The following is a 25,411-nucleotide window of genomic DNA, read 5'->3' as shown; positions in this document are numbered from 1 at the left end:
CAAATGCACTGCAAACTCAACTGAGAGCGAAGCACTGCTGGGGTTTGAATGCAGGATGTCCTGTTTACAAGACAGACACTTTAAGCAGCGAAGCATCAGTGCTGCCAGTTTCTCTGCAGCTTTTTTTCTAAAACCACGTCTGTGTCAGTCAACGCTTGTGCTCCTCACAATTGTGTGTCTTTCACGTGTTGAACACAAGTTTTTCCGGTTTAGGAAGCCTTTCAATGTCACTCCAGTTGTGCTTCTGAGCAAGCTATTAGCTTTTAAAACAAAATTTATTTTAAAGTCACAAGAGCATCTGAATCTCCAAAGAAATAAGGTTCCAAAATAACTATACTAAATAAATAAGACAAAATCAATTAATTGACCATTAACTGTTATTTTTATTTTTTTCCAAAATAAGCTTTTCCTCTGGAGCCACAGGTTGCCGACCCCGGCCCTAATCTAAGTGATTTCCATGTATTCTTCATTGTGAGACGATGTTAAGGAGGGAATTAAAGTTATGTAAATATAATGATACATTATATCGTCTATATTAATTTACATCATCTGAAATTTTTTGTCAGGCTTCCTCTCTTGCCTTGTTTGCAGAAACACTGTTGCAGTGTTGCTATTCTCGTTCTTGCGTCCATGGCCTGGAAGTGGAACTAAAGGTGTGTCCCTATCACCGACCTTGATAATGAAAACTGAGCACCAGTCAGTGCGCTGATCCTCTAAGATGAGTCCTAACAACATGACTCAGCTGTCCCATATTTTAATGCCATGCATATTACAGATATTCTCTAACCTGCTCTGGAGCTCTCTCACTGGGAAACTTGGTCAAAAATGACTAGCCGTTGTTGGCAGGATTCGAACCTACGCAGGGAAACCCCAACGGATTTCAAGTCCATCGCCTTAACCACTCGGCCACAACAACCATTAGCTGCATAGATTTCTTAAATAAATAAAGTAACAAAAGTAATCATTAACAGCCCTTCAAGAAGGGGGACCAGAGGGTGTGTGCTAACGACAGGCTCATCACACACCGGCATGAAGCTGGCCCCCCAACCCCCCAAAAAATTCAGAGAAATAGTCTGAGGAGGGGTTCCAGGTCAGTATCTGGAGGATTTTGCAGATGATGTGCTCCTTTCAGCACCATCAGCCTGAGAACGACAGCACTCATTGGATCGGTTCACAGCTGAGTGTGAAGCAGCAGTGGAGCAGTGGAAGAGTGCTGGGCCCAAAACCCACCTCTGCTGAGGCAGTGATGCAAATAACAAACTACATTGAGCAATGTTTACTGCCTTTACTGCCACTACATGTTGATGTTACCACAGCTGTGCTGTCCCTTTCCTCTACACCTCCACTGATGTGATTAAATTTTCCATTAACTGTTGGTCGAAATTTACTACATAGCTTTTCATCTCTCATTTCAGCATTGAAGAGTGCAAAGCATGCACTCTACCGCTCAGCTACATCCCCTGCTTGGTGGGCAGCTTTAGCTAACCAGATGGCTGCTGAGCTCCTGTGACAGCATCTGTCTGATGAAACCTTTTGGATGAGATGAGGCCGTTGAAAATGCTGCCTGTCCTGCTGAATTTAGGTCACCTGCACTTTTGGAAACAGTCAGAGCTCCAGACACAATAACTGATTGTAAAACTAAAGAAAAATACTTTAAACATGAGCTCTGTGTCACATTCATGCAGCTTGTGTACAAACAGACACCTGAAACACCTCCTGTGTGGAGAGTGGAGTGTGTCTTTGGATGAAAGATACACTGTTTGGTTCTGAGCTGATCATTAATAATCAATCAATGAATGTCATGCCATGTTGCAATCATAAATGCCTTAATTCTTGTCTCCTGTGAAAAGTGGTCAATCACCAAATTTCCTTCTGCTAAACACAAAATTACTGTTTCTCTTGTTCACAGCCTGCAGGTAAAAGCTGTAGTACAGGAAGTGTCCTGGGTTGAAATCCCAGTCGAGCCCATAATGTCTTGTAGCCAACAGAAGTGCCTCACTCTCATGACTCTTACCAAAGTTTGTCTCCTATGAAAAGGCACTCACCAATTTCCTTCTGCTAAACACAGGACCGTGCAACAACATTAACATTTTCTCTTGTCTACTGCAGCCAGGGCTTCAAAGCCTCGGTCTTCTGATCCAAAGTCAAACACCATGTCCTTTGGGCCATGTGGGGTCTGAGTGTCGCCCATTTTAATGTCCTGTTGTCAGTTTATTGTCTGTTCTTGTCATATTTAATTTCTTGAAAACCCAGAGGTGGATGATGGAAACCATCCTTTGCTAAGGCAGTGATGCAAATAACAAACAATGTGCTACATTGTACCTTTTCACAAAGCATAGCTTGCAGTTGCAGTAAAGTTGGTGATAATCCATGCTAATCCATTGTGCTCTGCACGTGTGGGTTCGAATCCCATCCTCGTCAGTGTTCATTGTTCCTCGTCGGAAAAAAATGAAAGATCTGACAACAGTTTTGAAAGCAGATACAGTCCATCCAACTTTGAATTAACCTTAAAGAGGTTTCAAGGATATTTAGAGAATGTTCAAGAAGGACCAACATGGACAGGCAGGATTCAAACCCACTACACACTGAATGGTCTGCAGCTCAGCTGCCTCATATACAGCTAACAGCAATGGTGAGAGTGTGGTGCTGGTAACGCCAAGGTCATGGGCTCAATCCCCATACTGACCACATGCAGCATCTCAGAACGTGATACCTTTTACTCTGTTTGTATGAAACCCCATAGACTTCAACACACTTTGACTTGATTTTCCAACCAGTGAAGCCGGTAGACTGCAGGTGGAAGTCTCAGCACTTTTTAAAACATGCACAATAAAAATAAAACAAAATAATTAAAAGCAATTTAAAGAAAACTCATACCGAACCTGAACGCTCCATCTGGACTCAGGTTCTGATTGGACCTCAGCTGATGTTAATCAGTGCAATCAGAGCAGAGAGCAGCTCCGGTATAAAACCAGAATCATTGATCCCCCACGCAACACAGATGCATACGTCACACTCTCTCATGTTTGCTTCAAATGGTGAGCTCAGCACCACAAAAGTAGTACAAAGCAGTACCAAGATGTACAGAGGATCTGAAAATATTGCAAAGTAAGTGGCTGACCATCATGACTCCTACCAAAGTTTGTCTCCTGTGAAAAGCAGTCAATCACCAATATCCCTTCTCCTCAGCACAGCATGAGCCACAAAACTACCATTGCTCTTGCCAAGATACTGCAACTAACAACCAGACAGCAAACCTCACACAGCTCCATAGTGTAACAGTTAGCACCCTTATTGACTGAAAGGCAACAGATGGGCTCGTCGGGGATTTGAACCCAGGACCTCTTGCACCCTAAGCGAGAATCATACCCCTAGACCAACGAGCCATGTGGACTGTGGAGTTCATGACAAAAAAGTGGGAGGAGTCTTTCATCCCTTTGATGTCATTAGAACCTTTGTGACATCACAGAATCAGCATCTCCTTTGAAAGAAACTTTGGTAAGAGTCATGATGGTCAGACACGTATGTTGGGGGTATTTTCAGATCCAAAATACATCCCTGTACATCAGAGTGGTGCTGCTACGGAGTGTTGCATCAGTGGCCACCATCACTTCAAATAACCCAAATGGGAAAGATCCTTATTGACAGCATTGTTGCGCTTTGCTACATCTGAACTAAAGATACAAATAAAATAATCTAAATTGGCTTTTATTTTGAAATGTTTGTATGGTGCAACTGCTCTTGTTCTTTCTGCAGCTCAAAGCATCAAGGAGTTGAAACGCAGCATAATGATAAAAATAAACAGTCTGTATTTTTTGGAAATTTTTAGGGTCATTTTTTGCAGCTTCAGCAGCCCGGCTAGCTCAGTCGGTAGAGCATGAGACTCTTAATCTCAGGGTCGTGGGTTTGAGCCCCACGTTGGGCGATACGTAGTTTCTTTTTTTAGACCCAAACTTACCCAGCAGAACACTGCCTGGTTATGAGCAGGTTAAAAAGTACTGAGACTTCCACCTGCAGTCTATCCAATGACCAGCAGGCTCCACTGGTTGACAAAAACAGTCAGGATGGCCGAGCGGTCCAAGGCACTGTGTTCAGGTCGCAGTCTCCTCTGGAGGCGTGGGTTTGAAAGGGTCATCTCTGCAGTTGTTCTCTGAAACCGTCTGTATCTGTATCGTAGAAGAAGTAAAAACAAATGGGAAAATAACACTCAGTAACATTTACGTTTGTATGTACTGTATGTTGTTGTTGCAACATGGAAAGACTAACGCAACCACCGACAAGGATGGGATTCCAACCCACGCATGCACAGCACAACGGATTAGCCGTCCATCGCCTTAATCACTCGGCCTCCTCGTCAGGTTTGATACTTGTCCTGGAGTCTCCAGGGGAGACTGCGACCTGAACGCAGCACCTTAGAACGCTCAGCCATTCTGACGACAGAAGCTGAAAAATTTGCCCATCAAAGTGAGTCCAGTCATTCCAATACACAATGACCACGATCTGATAAGATCACATGGAGGCTCAGTTTGCTCTTGCTCACACGTGTGGAGTGGAAAAAACAGGTTGTCTACAGGTTAAGGTTTCACATTGGAACCTTCACTGTGTGAAAGGACAGATTTTCTTTCACCTCTACTGCTTTTGGGACAAAGGTATTTTGTCTACACGCTCCCTGGTGGTCTAGTGGCTAGGATTCGGCGCTCTCACCGCCGCGGCCTGGGTTCGATTCCCAGTCAGGTAAAGTGTTTTTACTGAAAAATACAGATGATTGAAAAAGCTTTGAAACCTGTTTATGTTGTTAAAGCGGCCTTTTCTCAAAGCTTAGCTTGCATGCTAGCATGGCAGGGGAATTAGCTCAAGTGGTAGATAGCTCGCTTAGCATGTGAGAGGTAGTGGGATCGATGCCCTCATTCTCCACAAGACTTTAGCTCTTTGTTGGAGATACAGCAACAAGTGAACACAGCAAGTCTTTGGTTTTTTTGTATGGATTCATGGCAGAGGTTACAAAATTAAGGAGGTCAAGGAGGTCAGTGGATCAGCAACAACCACAAAATTACTGTTTCTCTTGTCCAGAGATTGCAATGATAATTTTGTGGTTCATGGTGTTGATGCAGAGACAGAACTTCACAACTCTGACAGAGAAGCTGGATGCTGCTGTTGTGCATTTAAACTGGAAAATAGTGAGATGACACCTGTTGTGTCATTCTTTATACTTGTCTATGCAGAGCGGTGAAATGGTCCATAGACGTCTAATATATCATCGAAGCATGTTAAAGGAACTGAGGTTCTAGTCACAACCACTAAATTCTCACTATTAACTAAAGCTGTGCCCCGTATAAGGCTCGAACTCATGACCTTCAGATTATGAGACTGACGCGCTGCTTACTGCACCAAATGTTTCAAGTAACCCAAGTAGGAAAGTTCCTTATTGACAGCATTGTTGCGCTTTGCTACATCTGAGCTAAAGATACAAATAAACTAATATAAATTGGCTTTTATTTTGAAATGCTTGTGTGGTGCGACTGCTCTTATTCTTTCTGTAGCTTAAAGCGTTAAGGAGTTGAAACGCAGCAAAACATATTAAATGATAAAAGTAAAAATACAAATACAGTAAAAAATTGGACGGTCCATGGTGTAATTGTTAGCACTCTAAATTTGTCATTCATAACAGTTTTAGATTTAATTAAACAATTCAAGATTGTTGTGTGTGTGTTGTGGATGAAAAATCTGCATAAAAATGGAATATGATTGCTTGACAATCAAGGGTTAGGACTGAAAACTCTAAAGCCTGTGGCTCCCTGTGGTAGAAATGGACAGCAGTTGTTGGACTAAAGATAACTCAGCTGTTACTGAATCATCTGTACAGGCTGACTGAGTACAGCTGAGTTAGATGTAACAAACTTAAGTTTCCAAGGAGGACTCTGCTAATCATGTCGACTAAATGTTGTTTAAGAACAGTTGAGTAGAGTGCTGTGGATGTGAGATGTTGTAGTGTATGATCAATCTGATCCTCTGCATATACATGTACAGTATATCAGAGTGTTGCTGTGGCTTAGCTGGTCAAAGCACCTGTCTTGTAAACACGAGATCCTGGGTTCAAATCCCAGCAGTGCCTCGTTCATAATGTAAGATGTTGTAGATAGGAAACACTGATACATTGGAAGTGCATGTTCTACCACTGAGCTACATCCCCTGCATGGTCTGGCAGCATTAGCTAACCAGCTAGCTTCTGAGCTCCTGCAACACCGATCTGTCTGATGAAGCCTTTTGGATGAGATGAGGACATTGATGATGCTGCTGAATTTAGGTCACCTGCACTTATGTCAACAGTCAGAGCTCCATACACAATAAGAGTACTGAAGAAAAAAACTTTAAACATGAGCTCTGTGTCACATTCATGCAGCTTGTGTAGAAACAGTTCATTCCATCAGAATGAACCTTCACCTGTTAAGGTAACAGTTTGGTAACAGTCAAAGCTCCGTACACAACAACAGTCCTGCTTCTGTTTACCAAAAGCCTCCAAAGCCCACCCAGAGACCTGCTGTGTTTAGTTCACTTGTTGCTGTATCTCCAAAGAGCTGAAGTCTTGTGGAGAATGTGGGCATCGATCACAACAAGAAGGTGCCCTGTCCTTTGAGGAGGAAACTATCCAGGCTGGAAAATGTTGAGTCACGGGAGCTTTCCTACCTGTGGTTGTTGTGGCCGAGTGGTTAAGGCGATGGACTAGAAATCCATTGGGGTTTCCCCGCGCAGGTTTGAATTCTGCCAACAACGTTTACTTCCTCTTATGGACCAAGTTTCCCATTTGGGGAGAGACACAGCTGAGTGCTGTTGTTAGGACTCATCTAAGAGGAGGAGAGCACTCACTGGTGCTCAGTTATCATTATCAAGGCCGGTGATAGGGACACACCTTTAGTTCCACATCCAGGTCATGGAAGCAATAATGAGAAGTCATTTCTACTGTGTGCTGTGCTGAAATAGCTCATTTGGGGGATAGCTCATTTGAAGGACCCACAACAGCTGCTGAAACCCAGGATTGAAACAGGGACCTTTAAATCTTTAATGTAACGCTCTCCCAAACAGGCAGGATCTCTGTGAGACACAAAAGGAGCAACATTTAGGATAATTATAGCTTATTATAGAGCCCACACTTTAAGAACGGCGGCCCTATAAGCATCCAACAGCATCACTGAGTCAGGAGCAGCACAGTGACAACTGTACACATTACTGGAGAAAGTGATAAATGACATTCTGCATCTATTTGAGTCAGTGAGGAAACATGTGAAGAGAAGAAGCTGCTCGTTCTCCTTCAACAGTTTGATCTGAGGAAAAGTCACTTCCTCTTTTCAGGAATCAACTTCTACCATCTGTCCACTAGATGGAGATAACTGAGCATCAATGTAAAAATCAGTTCCTGTTACAGCCTAAAACCATAAACTGAACATGAATCCAGCACTCAGCGTTACAGCAGCACACCTCTGTTACTGTGGAGCTGTGTCTCTTTTCTACTTTATTATAGATGACAGAAAAAAACTCCAGATAAGAAGCAGCTGTACATGCAGTGACTAGTTCTCCTGCTCAGGTATCGTCTCTCAGGGCATCATGTGTTGTCTTTGTGTGTTTTTGTGTCCGATGCTTCACAGCTCACAGGCCAAAGTACGTGCTGGCTTTCATGGCTCACATGTACAGATGAGTTACCTCAATGTAAGTATCATAGGTACAGCACACAGCTGAAACATTTACTGTTCAGGGTGGAATACGGCACCTCGCTCAGTGCTTGTCCAGGCAAGAAAAGGTTCAGGTGCCAGCTTGTTATATCAACAATGTGTCACATTCTAAAGCAATGCACTGCTGGGACTTGAACCAAGGACCTCTTGTATACTAGACAGACACTTTGACCAGCTAAGCCACAGAACCACTCTGACATACATGTATATACAGAGGATCTGGTGATGGAAGTGTAATGTGTATACTGCAGTTGAGGTTGTTGTTGTGGTTTGTTTTAATGTAGGACTCTGCATCTACCTGAACCTGTTTGACTGCAGATGTGTATTTTCATTTGGACCCCAGGAAGAGTAGCTGCTGCCTCAGTGACAGCTAACGGGGATCCTAACAAGTGATAAACAATAATCCGACATTTCCAAACGTCATCAGAACAGATAAAAAACTTTATGACACGGACCACTTAAGTTGATGACAGATAGAACATCATGTTACTTGATGTTACTTCATTACATTTGAAAATTGTAAGGTTGGTGTATTTCATTGGCATTTTTTGGGGGGCAGGTGGGACTTGAAAATTAATCCTTGTCAGAAATGATTGAGCAATAAAGAACAACGATAAACGAGGGGAGAGGGGTGAACAACATTAATGGGCTGGAAAACTGTATCTGTCATAGAAGAAGACATTCATAAAGAGTTAAAGCAAATTCATTCAAAATGTCATACGAGGGGCTTGTCCAGGATTTGAAACTGGGAACTCTTGCACCCTGAGCGAGAATCATATCTGTACACCAACAAGCCCTGGAAGGAGGAAATGTTGATAGTGTCCATGGTTTTGCACATCACAATTGTCATCCAACAACATAATATTCCTTTATTTTGTTGTTTATGCCTTTATTGCTCACTGCTACAGTTAGTAAAATATAAAACACATATGAATTCTACTTTAATCTGTTCATTTTAAATTCCTGATCTGGTGGCAGCTGCAGCTTTTTTCTAATGTTAAAATGAATGAAGTCAGATTTTGTTGATGTCTGGTCCTCTGCTCCAGGTGGAGAGTCCTTCAGTTTGTGGAGGATTTCAGTGAAAATAAAGGATGAGGTCGTGTTGTGTGTATAGTGGCAGCATAAAGACTGGGTCCCGCTGTCTTACTCAGGCTGAACTACAGCGTCTATTCGTCTCCTCCTTAGACGACCTGGTGATCCCGGGCTCCCCCCGGAGCACCATATCGATACCGAACTTAGTGCGGACACCCGATCGACATAGTCCGCTGCAGCCCAGAGCTCCTGAGCTCAAACGCTCCTCCAGCCTCAGCCTCCCGGGAACTTGGATTACAGGCGCGCGCCACCGCACCCGGCGAGGGACACACTTCCTGATCGGACTTTTAGCCTTTGTGGTAGTGACGTCACAAAAGGCAGCAGCGCTTCAGATTCACACATCACTTCAAACCGTTGAGGAAATGACACACAACTGTGAGGAGCACAAGAGTTCACCGACACAGATGTGGTTTCAGAGACAGACCACAGAGAAACTGGCAGCACTGATGCTGAGCTGCTTGTAAACAGGACATCCTGCATTCAAACCCAGCAGGGCTTCACTCTGCTCATCATGTCTCTGTGACACAATCGCTCAGTGCATTCTTCTGTTAACAGAAAGTATGGTGGTTTCTGCTGCAGGTGGGGAATGAGTCCTTGTCCCAAGTGAAGGAGTTCACGTATCTCAGGTCTTGTTCATGAGTGATGGAACTCTGTTGCTTAACCACGAAGGCCAGCAGGTGCTTTGGCCTGTCTCTGTGTTGGATGTGAGCTGCTGAAATCTCTGAACACCATGACACAGATAATATCAGTCTGATGTGTCATCTGTAATCCAGATGTTGTCAGCAACAAACAGATGTTCCTGACAGAAGCTGTGCTGATTCACTTCAAGCAGCACGAGCCTCTTTCTCAGGAGCACACACAGAAAAATACGATTTTCTATTCCAACAATATCCGTGATGTCCTTGTGTATGAATGAATGTTTCACTGATGAGTCACTAGAGCTCAAAGGCATTTCCTGTCTTTCATTGATCTCCCACGCTACACAGATGCATGAACACTCTCACGTTCGCTTCAAATGGATGAGCGCATGCGCACAAAGATAGAAACGTCCCTGGACTAGCGTGACCAATTCAGAATGGGTAAAATTCGGGACATGTCAGAAAAACAGCGGAACAGTGACCGCTCACTCACAAACTGTGCACATAATTTAATACAAACTTTCTGACTGTACTAACAAATAGGCCCACGTCATCAAAAAGAAAAAAAAACAAAAAACAGCAACCAAACGTATTGAACTTGCTTCATTATATATGCTAAATTATAAACTATGATCTGAACTAGTTCATTTTAAAACTTGTAAACTGAACTATTAGCTAGTTAATGTAGAAAGGGAACTTTTCCAACACTGTCTGACTGCACTGCAACGTCTCATCACTCCTTCTCGCGGCTGCGACTTCCGCTCTTTTCATCATCGGAGGGAGCTGGCTGCAGGAGGACTCAACCATCAGATCAGTTTGTAATGTTTTATCAGGAAATAACTCCAGACTCTACTCTAGTGTGATTTTCGGGATGATTGTGGCAAGATTCTGGATTTAGGACAACTGCTTTAATTTCGAGACTGTCCCGATTTTTTTTTTGGGACGTCTGGTAACTTTAGCTGTTACATGTTTAAAAATGAAGGAGGGAAATTGAAATATGTCACAGTTACACTAACAACACAGGATGTAAGCACACAACAGAGAGAACACACACACACACACCCACACCCACACAGGGCTATATGCCTCCTGTAACCGCAGCAGCTGAAAGGAGAAGTGTTCAGAGTTCAGCCTCCATTTCGAAGCTGTCGGAGCAGAAGCAGGGAAACTGAAGGCTGAGGCCGGTGAGTGTTAACATTATTATTATTTCACTGTCAGTTTGTCCCTGTGGACTGTGGAGGGACGAAGACTCACAGTGGACTTCTGTAACACTGAGACACTGAGACATGGAGGTCAGAGTTCACTTTGACCTTTGGAGAAAAACTCCAGCTGAGCTGAGAACAGACCGTAATGTCTGATAGTATCAAAGGATGAAGGATCTACCTGATACAGAAAGTTAAGAGCTGCTCTGGAATCAGATTTTACTGTAAGTCATATTCAGTGTTACACAGAGAGCTCAGACTGTGTTTGGATCAACTTTGGAAGTTTTTCTTTTATTTTTTTCTTGGTGTACTGGAGGTGTGTTTTTATTCAGGACTAGTAATTTTTCCACAGCAGATGTGTATTTCATTGTCTTGTTATTTCCCTCATAATATTCATCTCAGATTCTTCTTATTTACTGTCAGTATGAAAAGCACCCCTGGATGATGTTGCGCTGTGACTATTATATTTAAATAAACAAAGAGCTATGTTTTTCATTATTTAATGGCAACAACTCAAAGATTCCCTCACTTGGCAACTCTTTCTTCATGGCACCATTCTTGAAAAGTCAGAAATTCACAAAAGTGATGGCTGTTAGTAACACACAGTTAAACAGGCTGAGCTCCAAAGTTTCAAAGCTCCACCTGTCAACTCAAACCAATCAGGTGACTCAGTCTGACTGAAGCAGTGACGTGTTCAGATATAATCAGTGACGTCAGCTGAGTTTGTGTTCTGTCCACTGTGGAGGAAGAAGAGTCTGAATGAAGCTCTGTCCACAAAAAAGAAACTGAGACATAATGAGGACACACAGTGAAATGAGGTACTTCCTGTTATCCCCGTCAACAGTTTGACTCCATGTAATGATGAGCTGGATAATACACATGAAACCTATAATGAAACCAACAAACCTGACCGAGACTTTATTTTTCTGTGTGTGTTCGTGTGTGACAGAGATTCTGGTCTTCTGTCAGTTTCCCTCTCAGACTGATTCTGTCCTGAAGATGATGGACTGTGTGTGTTTGGATTTGCTTGGTATTTTGGGGTGTGTATCTTTGGAACAAACCGTTTGTCCTGTTTCTTCTTTGTCTTCTGTCAGTCAGAAAGTGTTTCCCTCTCAGACCAACTCCGTCCTGAAGATGATGGACCGTGATGAGGAAGAGGAGGCCAGACCAGAGTCTCCAGGATCAATCTGTCTGTCTCTGAAGTCTGACTGGTCCAAAGAACTTAATCCTCCAGACTTCAGTAATGGACCTGGACCCTCAGAAACAAAGTAAGAGACTGTGAAGATGAGAATAAAAACCTGTTCATAGATTAATATTCATCATCCTGAATCATTCTTGCAAATACAGGAAGACACTGAGATGGATCTTCTGGGTTTTATCTAAACTACTGATGTCTTTTTCTGCCCAAATATTTTATGACATCAGTCAGTTATAAAGAAATGTTTTCACAGAGACAGGAAGGGGAAAAGACATGTCTCTGAAGAGGAGCATCTGTCCCACTGTGCTCTGTGTCAGGACGTCCTGAAGGATCCAGTCTCTACCAGCTGTGGACACTGGGTCTGCAGACAGTGCTGCACCTCACACTGGGACCAGTCTGCTTCTTCAGGAGACTCCTCCTGTCCCCAGTGTGGACAAAGATCCAGAACCAGACCAGGTCTGCAGACCAGCCCTGAACAGAGTGAGACTGAACTTCTGACTGACGTCTTTAGTTTTCCATCAGATCCTCAGACTCTCTGTCTTCAGTCTGACGTTGTCTCTTCTCTGTCAGCAGATCGTGTTCTACAGGAGGCTTTAGATCAACATAAGATCAGTCTGAGGACCAGATGTCAACATGTGACTGAAGGAACAGGAACAGGAAATGGAACCCTCCTCAACAGGATCTACACTGAGCTCTACATCACAGAGGGACAGAGTGAAGAGGTTAATACCCAACATGAGGTGAGGCAGCTGGAGACAACTTCTAAGAAGAAGAGCCTCCATGATGCTCCAATCAAATGTCACCACATCTTTAAAGTCTCACCTGACCAGCAGAGTCCCATCAGACTGGTTCTGACCAACGGCGTTGCTGGAGTTGGAAAAACTTTCTCTGTGCAGAAGTTCAGTCTGGACTGGGCAGAGGGCTTGGAGAACCAGGATGTCAGTCTGCTGGTTCTGCTTTCGTTCAGGGAGCTGAACCTGATCAGAGATCAGCAGTACAGTCTTCTCAGGCTGCTTCATGTTTTCCATCCAACATTACAGAAGGTCACAGCAGAGCAGCTGGCTGCCTGTAAAGTTCTGTACATCCTGGACGGCCTGGATGAAAGCAGACTTTCACTGGACTTCACCAACAGGGAGGTTGTGTCTGACGTCACACAGGAGTCATCGGTCCACCTGCTGCTGACAAACCTCATCCAGGGGAATCTGCTTCCCTCGGCTCTGGTCTGGATCACTTCCAGACCTGCAGCAGCCAGTCAGATCCCTCCTTCATGTGTTGACAGGCTAACAGAAGTCCGAGGCTTCACTGACGCCCAGCAGGAGGAGTACTTCAGGAGGAGGTCCAGGGATGAAGAGCTGTCCAACAGAATCATCTCACACGTCAGGAAGTCCAAAAGCCTTCACATCATGTGTCAAGTCCCAGTTTTCTGCTGGATCATCGCTACAGTTCTGGAGCACATGTTGACTACAGACCAGCAAGGAGAGCTGCCCCAGACCATGACTGACCTGTACTCACACTTCCTGCTGGTCCAGACCAGGAGGAAGAGGATCAAGTACCATGAGGGACATGAGACAAGTCCACAGGAGCTGATGGAGGCTGACAGGGAAGTTCTTCTGAAGCTGGGGAGGCTGGCATTTGAACATCTGGAGAAAGGGAACATCCTGTTCTACCAAGAAGACCTGGAGCAGTGTGGTCTTGATGTCACAGAGGCCTCGGTGTACTCAGGACTCTGTACTGAGATCTTCAAAGCAGAGAGTGTGATCTTCCAGAAAACAGTCTACTGCTTTGTTCATCTGAGTGTTCAGGAGTTTCTGGCTGCAGTCTACATGTTCCACTGTCACACCAACAGGAACAAGGAGGTCCCAGACAACTTCCTGGGAAAAGAACAGCAAGATTCAGCCCTGGAGGACTTTCTGATGGCAGTCCTGGAGAAATCCTTTGAAAGTAAAAATGGTCACCTGGACCTGTTTGTCCGCTTCCTTCATGGTCTCTCTCTGCAGCCCAACCAGAGACTCTTAGGAGGTCTGCTGGGTCAGACAGAAACCAAACCAGAGACCATCCAGAGAGCCATCAACAACCTGAAGAAGATGAGCTGGATGAAAATCTCTCCTGACAGAAGCATCAACATCTTCCACTGTCTGATGGAGATGAACGATCACTTAGTTCATCAGGAGATCCAGGAGTTCCTGAAGTCAGAGACCAGATCAGATAAGAAACTCTCCCTGATCCAGTGCTCAGCTCTGGCCTACATGCTACAGATGTCAGAGGATGTTCTGGATGAGTTTGACCTGAAGAAGTACAACACGTCAGAGGAGGGACAACGGAGACTGATCCCAGCTGTGAGGAACTGCAGGAAGGCTCGGTGAGTCCACTCTCATTCTCATCAATCCTTCTGATGTGTTTAAATCCAATCTGATTCAGATGGTGTTTCACTATCAGCTGTTTTTTTTTAGCTGATTCAAATGCTGCCAGAGAAAAATATTCACTTAGTTGTGTTTCTAATGGAAATCCTAAAGACTGATGACATCAGCAGGTATCAGTGACTGATCATCTTCACCAGCTTCACTGTTCACTGAGCTCAAGTCAGTGAAAATCAAATCAGTCGATACTCAAATGTTTTCAGGTCCACATGGCCTCATGGTCCCCATGGAGGATAGAAACCTGGATCAGGTCCCTGACAGACTGAGGACCTGATGGAAAATCAACTGACCACATTTTGTCTCTTCACAAAAGGATTGAAACTCTGACAGTGTGAGACAGAAATGGAAGTCTTGGCGTCTTCAGTCCTCAAACCCTCTAGATGAATATGTAGTGTCCTGTGTCAGTGACATATTGTGTAATATGTGTCATCACAGACTTGTTGGTTGTGGACTCTCAGAGACTGAGTGTGATGTCGTGGCCTCAGCTCTAAAGTCCAACCCCTCCCATCTGAGAGACCTGGACCTGAGTCAAAACCACATAGAGGATTCAGGACTGAAGCTGGTGTGTGCTGGACTGGAGAGTCCAAACTGTGGACTGGAGACTCTGAGGTCAGTTCACTGACTGGACCTGCTGTAGTTTGAGTGTTGTTGTTGTTTGGATGATGTGTGCAGAGACATGATGACGACCCACAATAACATAAAGATCATTGAGGACATTTCTGATTGATTATTAATGATTTGATCTTCATCTTTTATTCTTTACTCAGGTTGGAGGGCTGCAGTCTGTCAGAGATCAGCTGTTCTTCTCTGGTCTCAGCTCTGAAGTCCAACCCCTCCCATCTCAGAGAACTGGACCTGAGTCACAACAACCTGCAGGATTCAGACCTGAAGGATCTGTGTGGTTTTCTGGAGAGTCTTCACTGTAGACTGGAGACTCTGAGGTCAGACTCATGTTTTATTTCTGCTCTCAGATTAATATGATGTTACAGTTGTGGTGACTCTGACCTGCAGACAGGTTTATATTTATGAGGGAAAATCCTCTTCAGGTTTTAACATTTAAACTGTTAAATGGTTTGAAAGTAACTTTGGAAAACAGATTTCTCTTAATTTGAAAAGTTACATTTTAATTGCAAGCATCAATCTTGTATTTTTGAAAGGGGACATCATATATTAATGAATATTTGTATGTTAACATGTAGATTTTAGTCTGTGGTTTTATTTATTTATTTATGTATTGACTGAGCTAAAACACTGACAGCTGGGTTAAATGTCATGTGTTGGTCCAACGTCAGGCCAAGATATTTAAACTGATCAGTGTAGGACAGCATTACTGTCCCAAGATTAACAACATTCAACTCGGCCTAAAATGCTCCACTTGTGTTTTCTCTTGGTTCTCCATTAGTCTCCACTTCCAGCACCATTTTGGAACAATGTTCAGCATAATGTGAAAATTTTTTCTTTCTTCTGCAATAGAATAGAATCATCCACATGTAACATGGCTCTATTGGTTCAGTTTAGGAAATTTCAGCCATAATACCAATTTAGTTTGAATATCAAACAGATTTTCAGATCCAGCAGGATGATGCTCTGCCAGACCATGTAAATGTGCCAGTGGTGGGATTTCATGGGGAACTTGTATTTTGATGCAAATGAGTCCAGCAAATCCCCCCCCCCCCCAAATTTGTCCCGGGGCTGAACCTTCTGCACACACACACAGAGAGAGAACTGCAGTATACACAGCACAATGAGGAATAATTTGGATAGACAGCAAATTGACCCCAGAGGAATATCAATGTATGTTCAGCACATTGAAAAATGTCTTCATGATAATTTTATGCTTAATCAATTGTACCCATCAAATTTGGAAAAGTCATGAAATACGAAGCAAAAAAAAAAAAAGTCAGCTATGAATGATAAACATTGAATGTGGTCAAATTGACCCCAAGGATAATAGGAGGGTATGTATGATTTCCACATTCGACTGTTCATGTTTCTTCAAATATATCATTCATGATGAGTTTGGTTTTTTGTCTAGAACTTCTGCAGCTTGTTTGCAGACTGACTGGTTTTAGAGTGGACTTACCTGCCAGAGCTCAGATTGTTATACAGGAGTTCATATGTGGCAGAATCAGAGATAGAAATAAAGTTTGGCTGACTCTGCTGTTTGGTTATTTTTGATGTGTTAAAATCACAATGTTGACAGTTTGAGTCAGTTCAGGTTCTTTACAGTGTTGTTTCGTTTTCTCATTAAATCTTGTCACTGTTTGTATTTGACTGTTGTGAAGCTGCTTCCTGTCGGTTCAGCTGTTTGACTTTCATTTTCTAAACTTCTACTTTCTAAACCTTCAGGTCTGAACAGATGATGAAACATTGAACACTTTCAAGCAGGAACTTTGTCTCCTAAAGAATAACTCCTAAAGTTATTCTTTACTCAGGTTGTGGGGCTGCACTTTGTCAGAGATCAGCTGTTCTTCTCTGGTCTCAGCTCTGAAGTCCAACCCCTCCCATCTCAGAGAACTGGACCTGAGTCACAACAATGACCTGCAGGATTCAGGACTGAAGGATCTGTGTGGTTTTCTGAAGAGTCCAGATTGTAGACTGGACACTCTGAGGTCTGTTGAGTTGTTGTTGTAGATTTGTTTAATCCAGAATTTATATTCACATTTAACTTGAATGTATTCACTTTTATTAAAAATGGCCGTTGTTTCATGTTTCCAGTTGTTTCTAATAATAATAATAATAATAAAAGTTGTCAGTCTTTTCCAAAACTTGAATTTACTTGTTCAATATATTAATCAGGAAAAGTCTTCCAGGAACCAAAGAGTTGGTTTCACATGTTTGATCTCCAGACAGAAACCAAGACCAAGGGAGACCTTAGTCTTGGATCAGGACTGGATCTTTAAAGTCTTGCTCTTGGTCTCTGTGTTTGTATTGGAACAAAGTCTGATGTGGACCAGCAACATTTGAGATGTTAAAGTGGGTGATGAGTTTGAGAAGATGGAGAAGTTCTGGATCAGGACATTTCTGACTGATTATCAGTCATTTGATCTCCATGATTTTTTTCTTTTTCAGGTTGAGATGCTGTTGGTTGTCAAAGATCAGCTGTTCTTCTCTGGCCTCAGCTCTGAAGTCCAACCCCTCCCATCTCAGAGAACTGGACCTGAGAGGAAACCTCCTGCAGGATCCAGATGTGAAGGAGCTGCGTGATATTGTGGAGAGTCCAGACTGTAGACTGGAGACTCTGAGGTCAGTCCACTGTGGTAGATCTTTTCATCCACCGCTGAATCTAATGTCCTAATAAATGTCTTCAGACTTGGAGGGTGTGGAGCTGAGGACCAGAGTCAGTTGTGTTGTTGAGACTCCAGCCCTCATGGGGCTTTCAGACACGTGGCCGTGGCCCCCCTGTGCTCTGAAAGCTGTTATTTCCAAAGGATTGGAGCTCCACCACAGGTTTCCCTGCACTGAGCACAGTGATAGTTGTGTTTCTTTGTGGTGTGGTCCTTCTCAGTCAGTGTGTTACTGCAGTAGATGGAGTTCAGAGCAGCGGTACAGAAGCTGAGTGATGAGCTGCTGTGGACGGAGTCAACATCAAAAAGCTCTTCTACACACTTTGAAAACAAACAGTCCCACACATGTTGAAATGTTCTTCATTTAAAGATTTTAGAGCTTCATCTTCACGTCAAAGCAGAAATTTCCTTTGCTGCCACATATTTATGAAGCAGCCAACTGCTGTATTCCTACACACAAGTATGTCCTGTATTCCACTGCAGCCGCAGGTCAGCTGAGGGAATCACTTTGTTTTAGAGTGAGGAGCTGCTGAACTTCACCCTCCAGTGGCTGAAATGACAATTACACGAAAGAAACACTTCAAATATCCAGACAGAATGTGGAGGCACTTTACTTTAAAGTCTTCTGAACATTTCTGACTGATTATCAATGATTTTATCTGCATCTTTTATTCCTTATTCAGATTTGACAACTCCAGTTTGTCAGAGATCAGCTGTTCTTCTCTGGTCTCAGCTCTGAAGTCCAACCCCTCCCATCTCAGAGAACTGGACCTGAGTCAGAATGACCTGCAGGATTCAGGACTGAAGGATCTGTGTGGTTTTCTGAAGAGTCCTCACTGCAGACTGGAGACTCTGAGGTCAGACTCATGTTTTATTTCTGCTCTCAGATTAATATGATGTTACAGTTGTGGTGACTCTGACCTGCAGACAGGTTTATATTTATGAGGGAAAATCCTCTTCAGGGTTTAACATTTAAACTGTTAAATGGTTTGAAAGAACAGATTTCTATTAAATTGAAAATTACATTTTAATTGCACACAGTTTATCAATCAATCTTGTATTTTTGAAAGGGGACATCATATATCAATGAATATTTGTATGTTAATATGCAGATTGTAGTTTGTGTTTTTTTTGTTTTGTTTTTTTCTTATTTATTTATTTATTTGCGTGTCGAATTGAAAGCAAATGCACTTTGTTTGTCTAAGAAAATGTTTGGCCTCTTATCTCAGGGGCTTCATCAGTTCAACCCATCGGTCTGACTAGTCCTCACTAGTCTGACAGACAGTGGAGTTGGACCCAGGTATTTAACCTCTGTAGGAGTGTTCACATAGCTCCTTGTGACAACAGCCCATTAGAGGAGTTCCACTGATCATTGTTAGTCCACTACTGTAGACACATTTGTGTGTCATTTCTGTTGTGGAAATTCTCTGTTGCTGGTGAAAAATGAAATAGAGACTTTTTCCGGCCGACAAGTTTTTATTTTCTTTGCAAAGAAAAAGTCAATCATCACACGAGCAGGACAAATGAAGAAAGAATTCATAAATCACTCGTATATAATATTAATTTCAGCTCACTGGCCCAGGGATGGTGATGCAAAGTGTCAGAATGAAATATCTTTTTCATATTTCTATGATCGGGCAGCTTCACAGATCTGTTCCAGAGCTGGAGCATTTGTCTCTGATGTCTGATACTCGAGGGCTCCCAACCCAAATCACCATGAAGAGCCAACACTGAGGTCCATTTGTGTACTGCTGTAAGATAAGCAATAGCTCTATGATGCTGAGTATTACAAAGAGAATATTCATAGAATCCCCAGACAGCAGAAACATCGTCTGACACACACACACACACACACACACACACACACACACACACACACATTACAGAACAGAGTGAAAGTATGAACTCCCAGATGAGCACAGTGTTCAGACTTGTTCAGGGCTCTACCTGCAGACTGAGCTAAAACACTGACAGCTGGGTTAAATGTCATGTGTTGGTCCAACATCAGGCCAAGACATTTATACTGATCAGTGTAGGACAGCATTACTGTCCCAAGATTAACAACGTTCAACTTGGCCTAAAATGCTCCACTTGTGTTTTGTCTTGGTTCTCCATTAGTCTCCACTTCCAGCACCGTTTTGGAACAATGTTCAGCATAATGTGAATATTTTTTCTTTCTTAGCCAACAGAATGACATCATCCACATGTAACATGGCTCTATTGGTTCAGTTTGGGAAATTTCAGCCATAATACCAATTTAGTTTGAATATCAAACAGATGGTCAGATCCAGCAGGATGATGCTGTACCAGACCATGTAAATGTGCCAGTGGTGGGATTTCATGGGGAACTTGTATTTTGAGCCAAATGAGTCTAACAAATCCCCCCCATCTATATGTTAAAGGTACCAGAAATGTAAGGCCTCTCAGCTTCAGTTATGGTTTTGGTGTCTTTGTCCGGGGCTGAATCTTCTGCACAGTGTCCTAGAGCCCATTTTCAAGGAAAAGAGACAGAGAGAGAGAGAGAGCGTGCAGACTGCAGTATACACAGCACAATGAGGAATGATTTGGATAGACAGCAAGCTTTTATATATTTGCTCCTCCCTTATTTTGAATGAACTACCAATGTCTTTGACGGGGAGAACCCGCCCTCCACAGCACGGGAAATATCTGTTCTACTTCGGAAGGTGTTAGTAATATGTCAGATACACACACACATTCATACCCCCCAAGTCATGTATCAACTTAAAAGTATCAATTCTGCACCTATAGGTGTGGGAATGTTAGGTCACACATGGGTCACACACAGACAGACCAGTTTTACACAGCTGAAACAGCTTGGGGTCAAATTGACCCCAGAGGAATACCAATGTGTGCAATATGTGTTCAACACATTGAAAAATGTCTTCATGGTAATTTTATGCTTAATCAATTTTAACCATCAAATTTGGAAAAGTCATGAAATACGAAGCAAAAAAAAAAAACAAACAGTCAACTCATATTTTTTGAATGTGGTCAAATTGACCTGAAGGATAATAGGAGGTTTAAGTATGATTTCCACATTCAACTGTTCATGTTTCTTCAAATATATAATTCATGATAAGTTTGGTTTTCTGTGTAGAACTTTTGAAGCTTGTTTGCAGACTGTTTCAACTGGTTTTAGAGTGGACTTACCTGCCGGAGCTCAGTTCTATGTGTTTCAGCCGTTGGACTTTCATTTTCTAAACTTCTACTTTCTAAACCTTCAGCTCTGAACAGATGATGAAACATTGAACCCTTTCAAGCAGGAACTTTGTCTCCTAAAGTCACATCTTTTATTATTTACTCAGGTTGGAGAACTGCAGTTTGTCAGAGATCAGCTGTTCTTCTCTGGGCTCAGCTCTGAAGTCCAACCCCTCCCATCTCAGAGAACTGGACCTGAGTCAGAACTACTTGGAGGATTCAGGACTGAAGGATCTGTGTGGTTTTCTGAAGAGTCCTCACTGTAGACTGGAGACTCTGAGGTCAGACTCATGTTTTATTTCTGCTCTCAGATTAATATGATGATACAGTTGTGGTGACTCTGACCTGCAGACAGGTTTATATTTATGAGGAAAAATCCTCTTCAGGTTTTTAACATTTAAACTGTTTAATTGTTTGAAAGTAACTTTGGAAAACAGATTTCTATTAATTTGAAAATTACATTTTAATTGCACACAGTTTATCAATCAATCTTGTATTTTTGAAAGGGGACATCATATATCAATGAATATTTGTATGTTAATATACAGATTGTAGTTTGTGTTTTTGTTTTTTTTTTTTCATTTATTTATTTATTTGCGTGTCGAATTGAAAGCAACTGCACTTTGTTTGTCTAAGAAGATGTTTGGCCTCTTATCTCAGGTGCTTCATCAGTTCAACCCATCGGTCTGACTAGTCCTCACTAGTCTGACAGACAGTGGAGTTGGACCCAGGTATTTAACCTGTGTAGGAGTGTTCACAAAGCTCCTTGTGACAACAGCCCATTAGAGGAGTTCCACTGACCATTGTTAGTCCACTACTGTAGACACATTTGTGTGTCATTTCTGTTGTGGAAATTCTCTGCTGCTGGTGAAGAATGAAATAGAGACTTTTTCCGGCCGACAAGTTTTTATTTTCTTTGCAAAGAAAAAGTCAATCATCACACGAGCAGGACAAATGAAGAAAGAATTCATAAATCACTCGAATAGAATATTAATTTCAGCTCACTGGCCCAGTGATGGTGATGCAAAGTGTCAGAATGAAATATCTTTTTAGTAATTCTATGATCGGGCAGCTTCACAGATCTGTTCCACAGCTGGAGCATTTGTCTCTTTTGTCTGATGCTTGAGGGCTCCCAACCAATAGCTCTATGATGCTGAGTATTACAAAGAGAATATTCACAGAATCCCCAGACAGCAGAAGCATCGTCTGACACACACACACACACACACACACACACTATAGAACAGAGTGAAAGTATGAACTCCCAGATGAGCACAGTGTTCAGACTTGTTCTAAGAACACTAAAACACTGACAGCTGGGTTAAATGTCATGTGTTGGTCCAACGTCAGGCAGAGACATTTCATCTTCCAAATATGTTAATGATGAGTTTGGTTTTCTGTGTAGAACTTCTGCAGCTTGTTTTGTAGACTGTTTGACTGGTTTTAGAGTGGACTTACCTGCCAGAGCTCAGATTGTTATACAGGAGTTCATATGTGGCAGAATCAGAGATAGAAATAAAGTTTGGCTGACTCTGCTGTTTGGTTATTTCTGATGTGTTCAAATCACAATGTTGACAGTTTGAGTCAGTTCAGGTTCTTTACAGTGTTGTTTCATTTTCTCATTAAATCTTGTCACTGTTTGTATTTGACTGTTGTGAAGCTGCTTCCTGTCGGTTCAGCTGTTTGACTTTCATTTTCTAAACTTCTACTTTCTAAACCTTCAGGTCTGAACAGATGATGAAACATTGAACACTTTCAAGCAGGAACTTTGTCTCCTAAAGTCACATCTTTTATTCTTTACTCAGGTTGATTTGCTCCAGTTTGTCAGAGATCAACTGTTCTTCTCTGGTCTCAGCTCTGAAGTCCAACCCCTCCCATCTCAGAGAACTGGACCTGAGTTGGAACAATGACCTGAAGGATTCAGGACTGAAGGATCTGTGTGGTTTTCTGAAGAGTCCTCACTGTAGACTGGAGACTCTGAGGTCAGACTCATGTTTTATTTCTGCTCTGAGATTAATATGCTTTCATTTTCCAAGGAACCTTCTCACCTGGTCCATTATTAGAATAATAATGTTTACATTAACCACTGACCCCAAAGCAGTTACATGAATGTACATGACCAACACACTGCAGCAGTGGAAATAAGGTGGCTCCAAACATACCTAATGTAAACATCACCACCTCAGGAAAACATCCATTTTGCTGTAATTGTGTAGCAAAGCTTTAGTCCAATCAGCTGCAGTGGTTTGGTTCCACACTAAGACAAGGATTGGCTCTAAGGGCTGGTCTGCTGGGGGAGCAGTTGCCCCGTTGCCCTCCTCTCTCTGCTGCAGGAAACATGTTTGCTCCGTCAGTCAGTTCAAGTTCTTTCATGTGTTGTTTCATTTTCTCATTAATCTTCTCACTGTTTGTGTTTGACTGTTGTGAAGCTGCTTCCTGTTGGTTCAGCTGTTTGACTTTTATTTTCTCAGCTTCTACTTTCTAAACCTTCAGCTCTGAAGAGATGATGAAACATTGAACACTCTCAAGCAGGAACTTTTTTTCCTAAAATCACATCTTTTATTCTTTACTCAGTTTGTGGGAATGCAGTTTGTCAGAGATCAGCTGTTCTTCTCTGGTCTCAGCTCTGAAGTCCAACCCCTCCCATCTCAGAGAACTGGACCTGAGTCACAACAAGCTGAAGGATTCAGGACTGAAGGATCTGTGTAGTTTTCTGAAGAGTCCTCACTGCAGACTGGAGACTCTGAGGTCAGACTCATGTTTTATTTCTGCTCTGAGATTAATATGATGTTACAGTTGTGGTGACTCAGACCTGCAGACATCAGGCTGATATTATACTGATCCTCACTGAGGATCTTCATGCTGACGTCTGTTTTCTTCTTCTCTGGTTTAGTCCAGTCAGTGTGGCAGAGAAATGTTGAACTTCAGATTTAAAACTTAAAAAAATAGTAAAAATCCTTCAGTGTTTCAATGACAGAAAATATTTTTCCTCACTGACATGGACAAATATATATTCAGCTGGGTCAGAATCATTCACTCTTGAACAATTCGATTCGATTTGGATTTTTGGGGCTTTGATTTGATTCAAAATTGATTCTTTATTCAAAATGATTTTCAATTCAAAACAATTTGATTCATAGTCATTTCTGCTTCAATGTATAGGTGTGCAAAGGATCCTCATGATCTACTCCAATCTGCTTTGCAAGACAAAATGACGAATGGAGACATTAAAGTGTCTTTTTCACATTTATTAAGTTTTAAACATTTATTCATGCTCAGATGGAATTGTTGCAAATGTTGTTTAATACAATATCACATATTGCTTGAATAGCAAAAATAAGTGTCTCTTTAAAAAAAATGAGCAGTTAAACATGCTGCCTTTTAAATTTTAAGGAAAGTGCCTTTTCAAATGTGTGTGGACCACAACTGCTACTCTGAGCAGCAAGCTATAAAATAAGTCATGTCAAGCTCGGTAAAAACCAAAATGAGTCAGAATCTTTGCCTGCAACGAGGACGGGGCCTGTTGAATCTCTCTTTCCTCCATTATTGTAGTTTCCTCCTTGTTTTGGTGCATGTGTATGTTCCAGAACCAGCTCCGTGGTGACGTCAGACAGCGTCTTTGTCAGCATTGTTTTATTTTTTGAATCGATTCTGAATCATAGTAAATTGTGATTCTTATATCAATCATTTTTTTGTTTTTTTTTCTTTGGGTACAGCACTAATATTCAGTGTTTTCCTGTTCCAACACGACTATAGAGTCATGTGACTCAAGCAGACTGAAAGATTCAGACCAAACTCAGCATGTTAAACGTGGTCCGCTGAATTAAGTGAAAATGTTCCAGATGTTGTGAATCATGTGTTGATTTGATGAAACATTGAACACTTTCCAGCAGGAACTTTGTCTCCTAAAGTCACATTTTTTATTCTTTACTCAGGTTGAAGGGCTGCAGGTTGTCAGAGATCAGCTGTTCTTCTCTGGTCTCAGCTCTGAAGTCCAACCCCTCCCATCTCAGAGAACTGGACCTGAATCAGAATGACCTGAAGGATTCAGGACTGAAGGATCTGTGTGGTTTTCTGAAGAGTCCTCACTGTAGACTGGAGACTCTGAGGTCAGACTCATGTTTTATTTCTGCTCTCAGATTAATATGATGCTTTGCAAGACAAAATGATGAATGGAGACATTAAAGTGTCTTTTTCACTTTGTTAAGTTTTAAACATTTATTCATGCTCAGATCAGATTGTTGCAACTGTTGTTTAATACAATATCACATATTGCTTGAATAGCAAATTTTAAGGAAAGTGCCTTTTCAAATGTGTGTGGACCACAACTGCCACTCTGAGCAGCAAGCTATAAAATAATTTGTGTCAGCTCCATGGTGACGTCAGACAGCGTCTTTGTCGGCATTGTTTTAATTTTTAAATCGATTTTGGGACATTTTTAATAAATTCTGAATCATAGTCAATGAGAAGTGTGATTCTTATATCAATAGTTTGTTTTTTTCTTTTTCTTTGAGTACAGCACTAATATTCAGTGTTTTCCTGTTCCAACACGACTATAAAGTCATGTGACTCAAGCAGACTGAAAGATTCAGACCAAACTCAGCATGTTAAACGTGGTCACCGCTGAATTTAAT

At 42.1% G+C, this 25,411-nt stretch overlaps 1 protein-coding gene and 6 non-coding genes across 7 annotated transcripts; 5 read left to right on the top strand and 2 right to left on the bottom strand.

The window, feature by feature from the left end:
• Window positions 1-834: 834 nt before the first annotated feature.
• trnas-uga (transfer RNA serine (anticodon UGA)) lies at window positions 835-916 on the bottom strand. The gene has a single exon. It is a non-coding gene; the product is annotated as a tRNA-Ser (tRNA).
• A 2,398-nt stretch (window positions 917-3,314) lies between these two features.
• On the bottom strand, window positions 3,315-3,386 carry trnap-agg (transfer RNA proline (anticodon AGG)). The gene has a single exon. It is a non-coding gene; the product is annotated as a tRNA-Pro (tRNA).
• A 466-nt stretch (window positions 3,387-3,852) lies between these two features.
• On the top strand, window positions 3,853-3,925 carry trnak-cuu (transfer RNA lysine (anticodon CUU)). Its single transcript has one exon. It is a non-coding gene; the product is annotated as a tRNA-Lys (tRNA).
• A 741-nt stretch (window positions 3,926-4,666) lies between these two features.
• Window positions 4,667-4,738, top strand: trnae-cuc (transfer RNA glutamic acid (anticodon CUC)). The gene has a single exon. It is a non-coding gene; the product is annotated as a tRNA-Glu (tRNA).
• Window positions 4,739-6,038: 1,300 nt separating this feature from the next.
• Window positions 6,039-6,112, top strand: trnat-ugu (transfer RNA threonine (anticodon UGU)). Its single transcript has one exon. It is a non-coding gene; the product is annotated as a tRNA-Thr (tRNA).
• Window positions 6,113-6,689: 577 nt separating this feature from the next.
• trnas-aga (transfer RNA serine (anticodon AGA)) lies at window positions 6,690-6,771 on the top strand. The gene has a single exon. It is a non-coding gene; the product is annotated as a tRNA-Ser (tRNA).
• Window positions 6,772-12,930: 6,159 nt separating this feature from the next.
• On the top strand, window positions 12,931-22,751 carry LOC115038387 (protein NLRC3-like; the record flags this gene model as incomplete). The annotated part of the gene is made up of 4 exons (XM_029497224.1): window positions 12,931-14,205; window positions 18,279-18,415; window positions 20,885-21,058; window positions 22,583-22,751. Coding segments are annotated over 4 exons (1,755 nt in total), but the record flags the coding sequence as incomplete, so codon positions are not given.
• Window positions 22,752-25,411: the final 2,660 nt, after the last annotated feature.

This window comes from Echeneis naucrates, unplaced genomic scaffold (genome assembly GCF_900963305.1).
Source record: "Echeneis naucrates unplaced genomic scaffold, fEcheNa1.1, whole genome shotgun sequence".
In the NCBI taxonomy this organism is placed as follows: Eukaryota; Metazoa; Chordata; class Actinopteri; order Carangiformes; family Echeneidae; genus Echeneis; species Echeneis naucrates.
The sequence above is the reverse complement of the archived record's forward strand: the minus strand, read 5'-3'. Positions and strand labels throughout refer to the sequence as shown.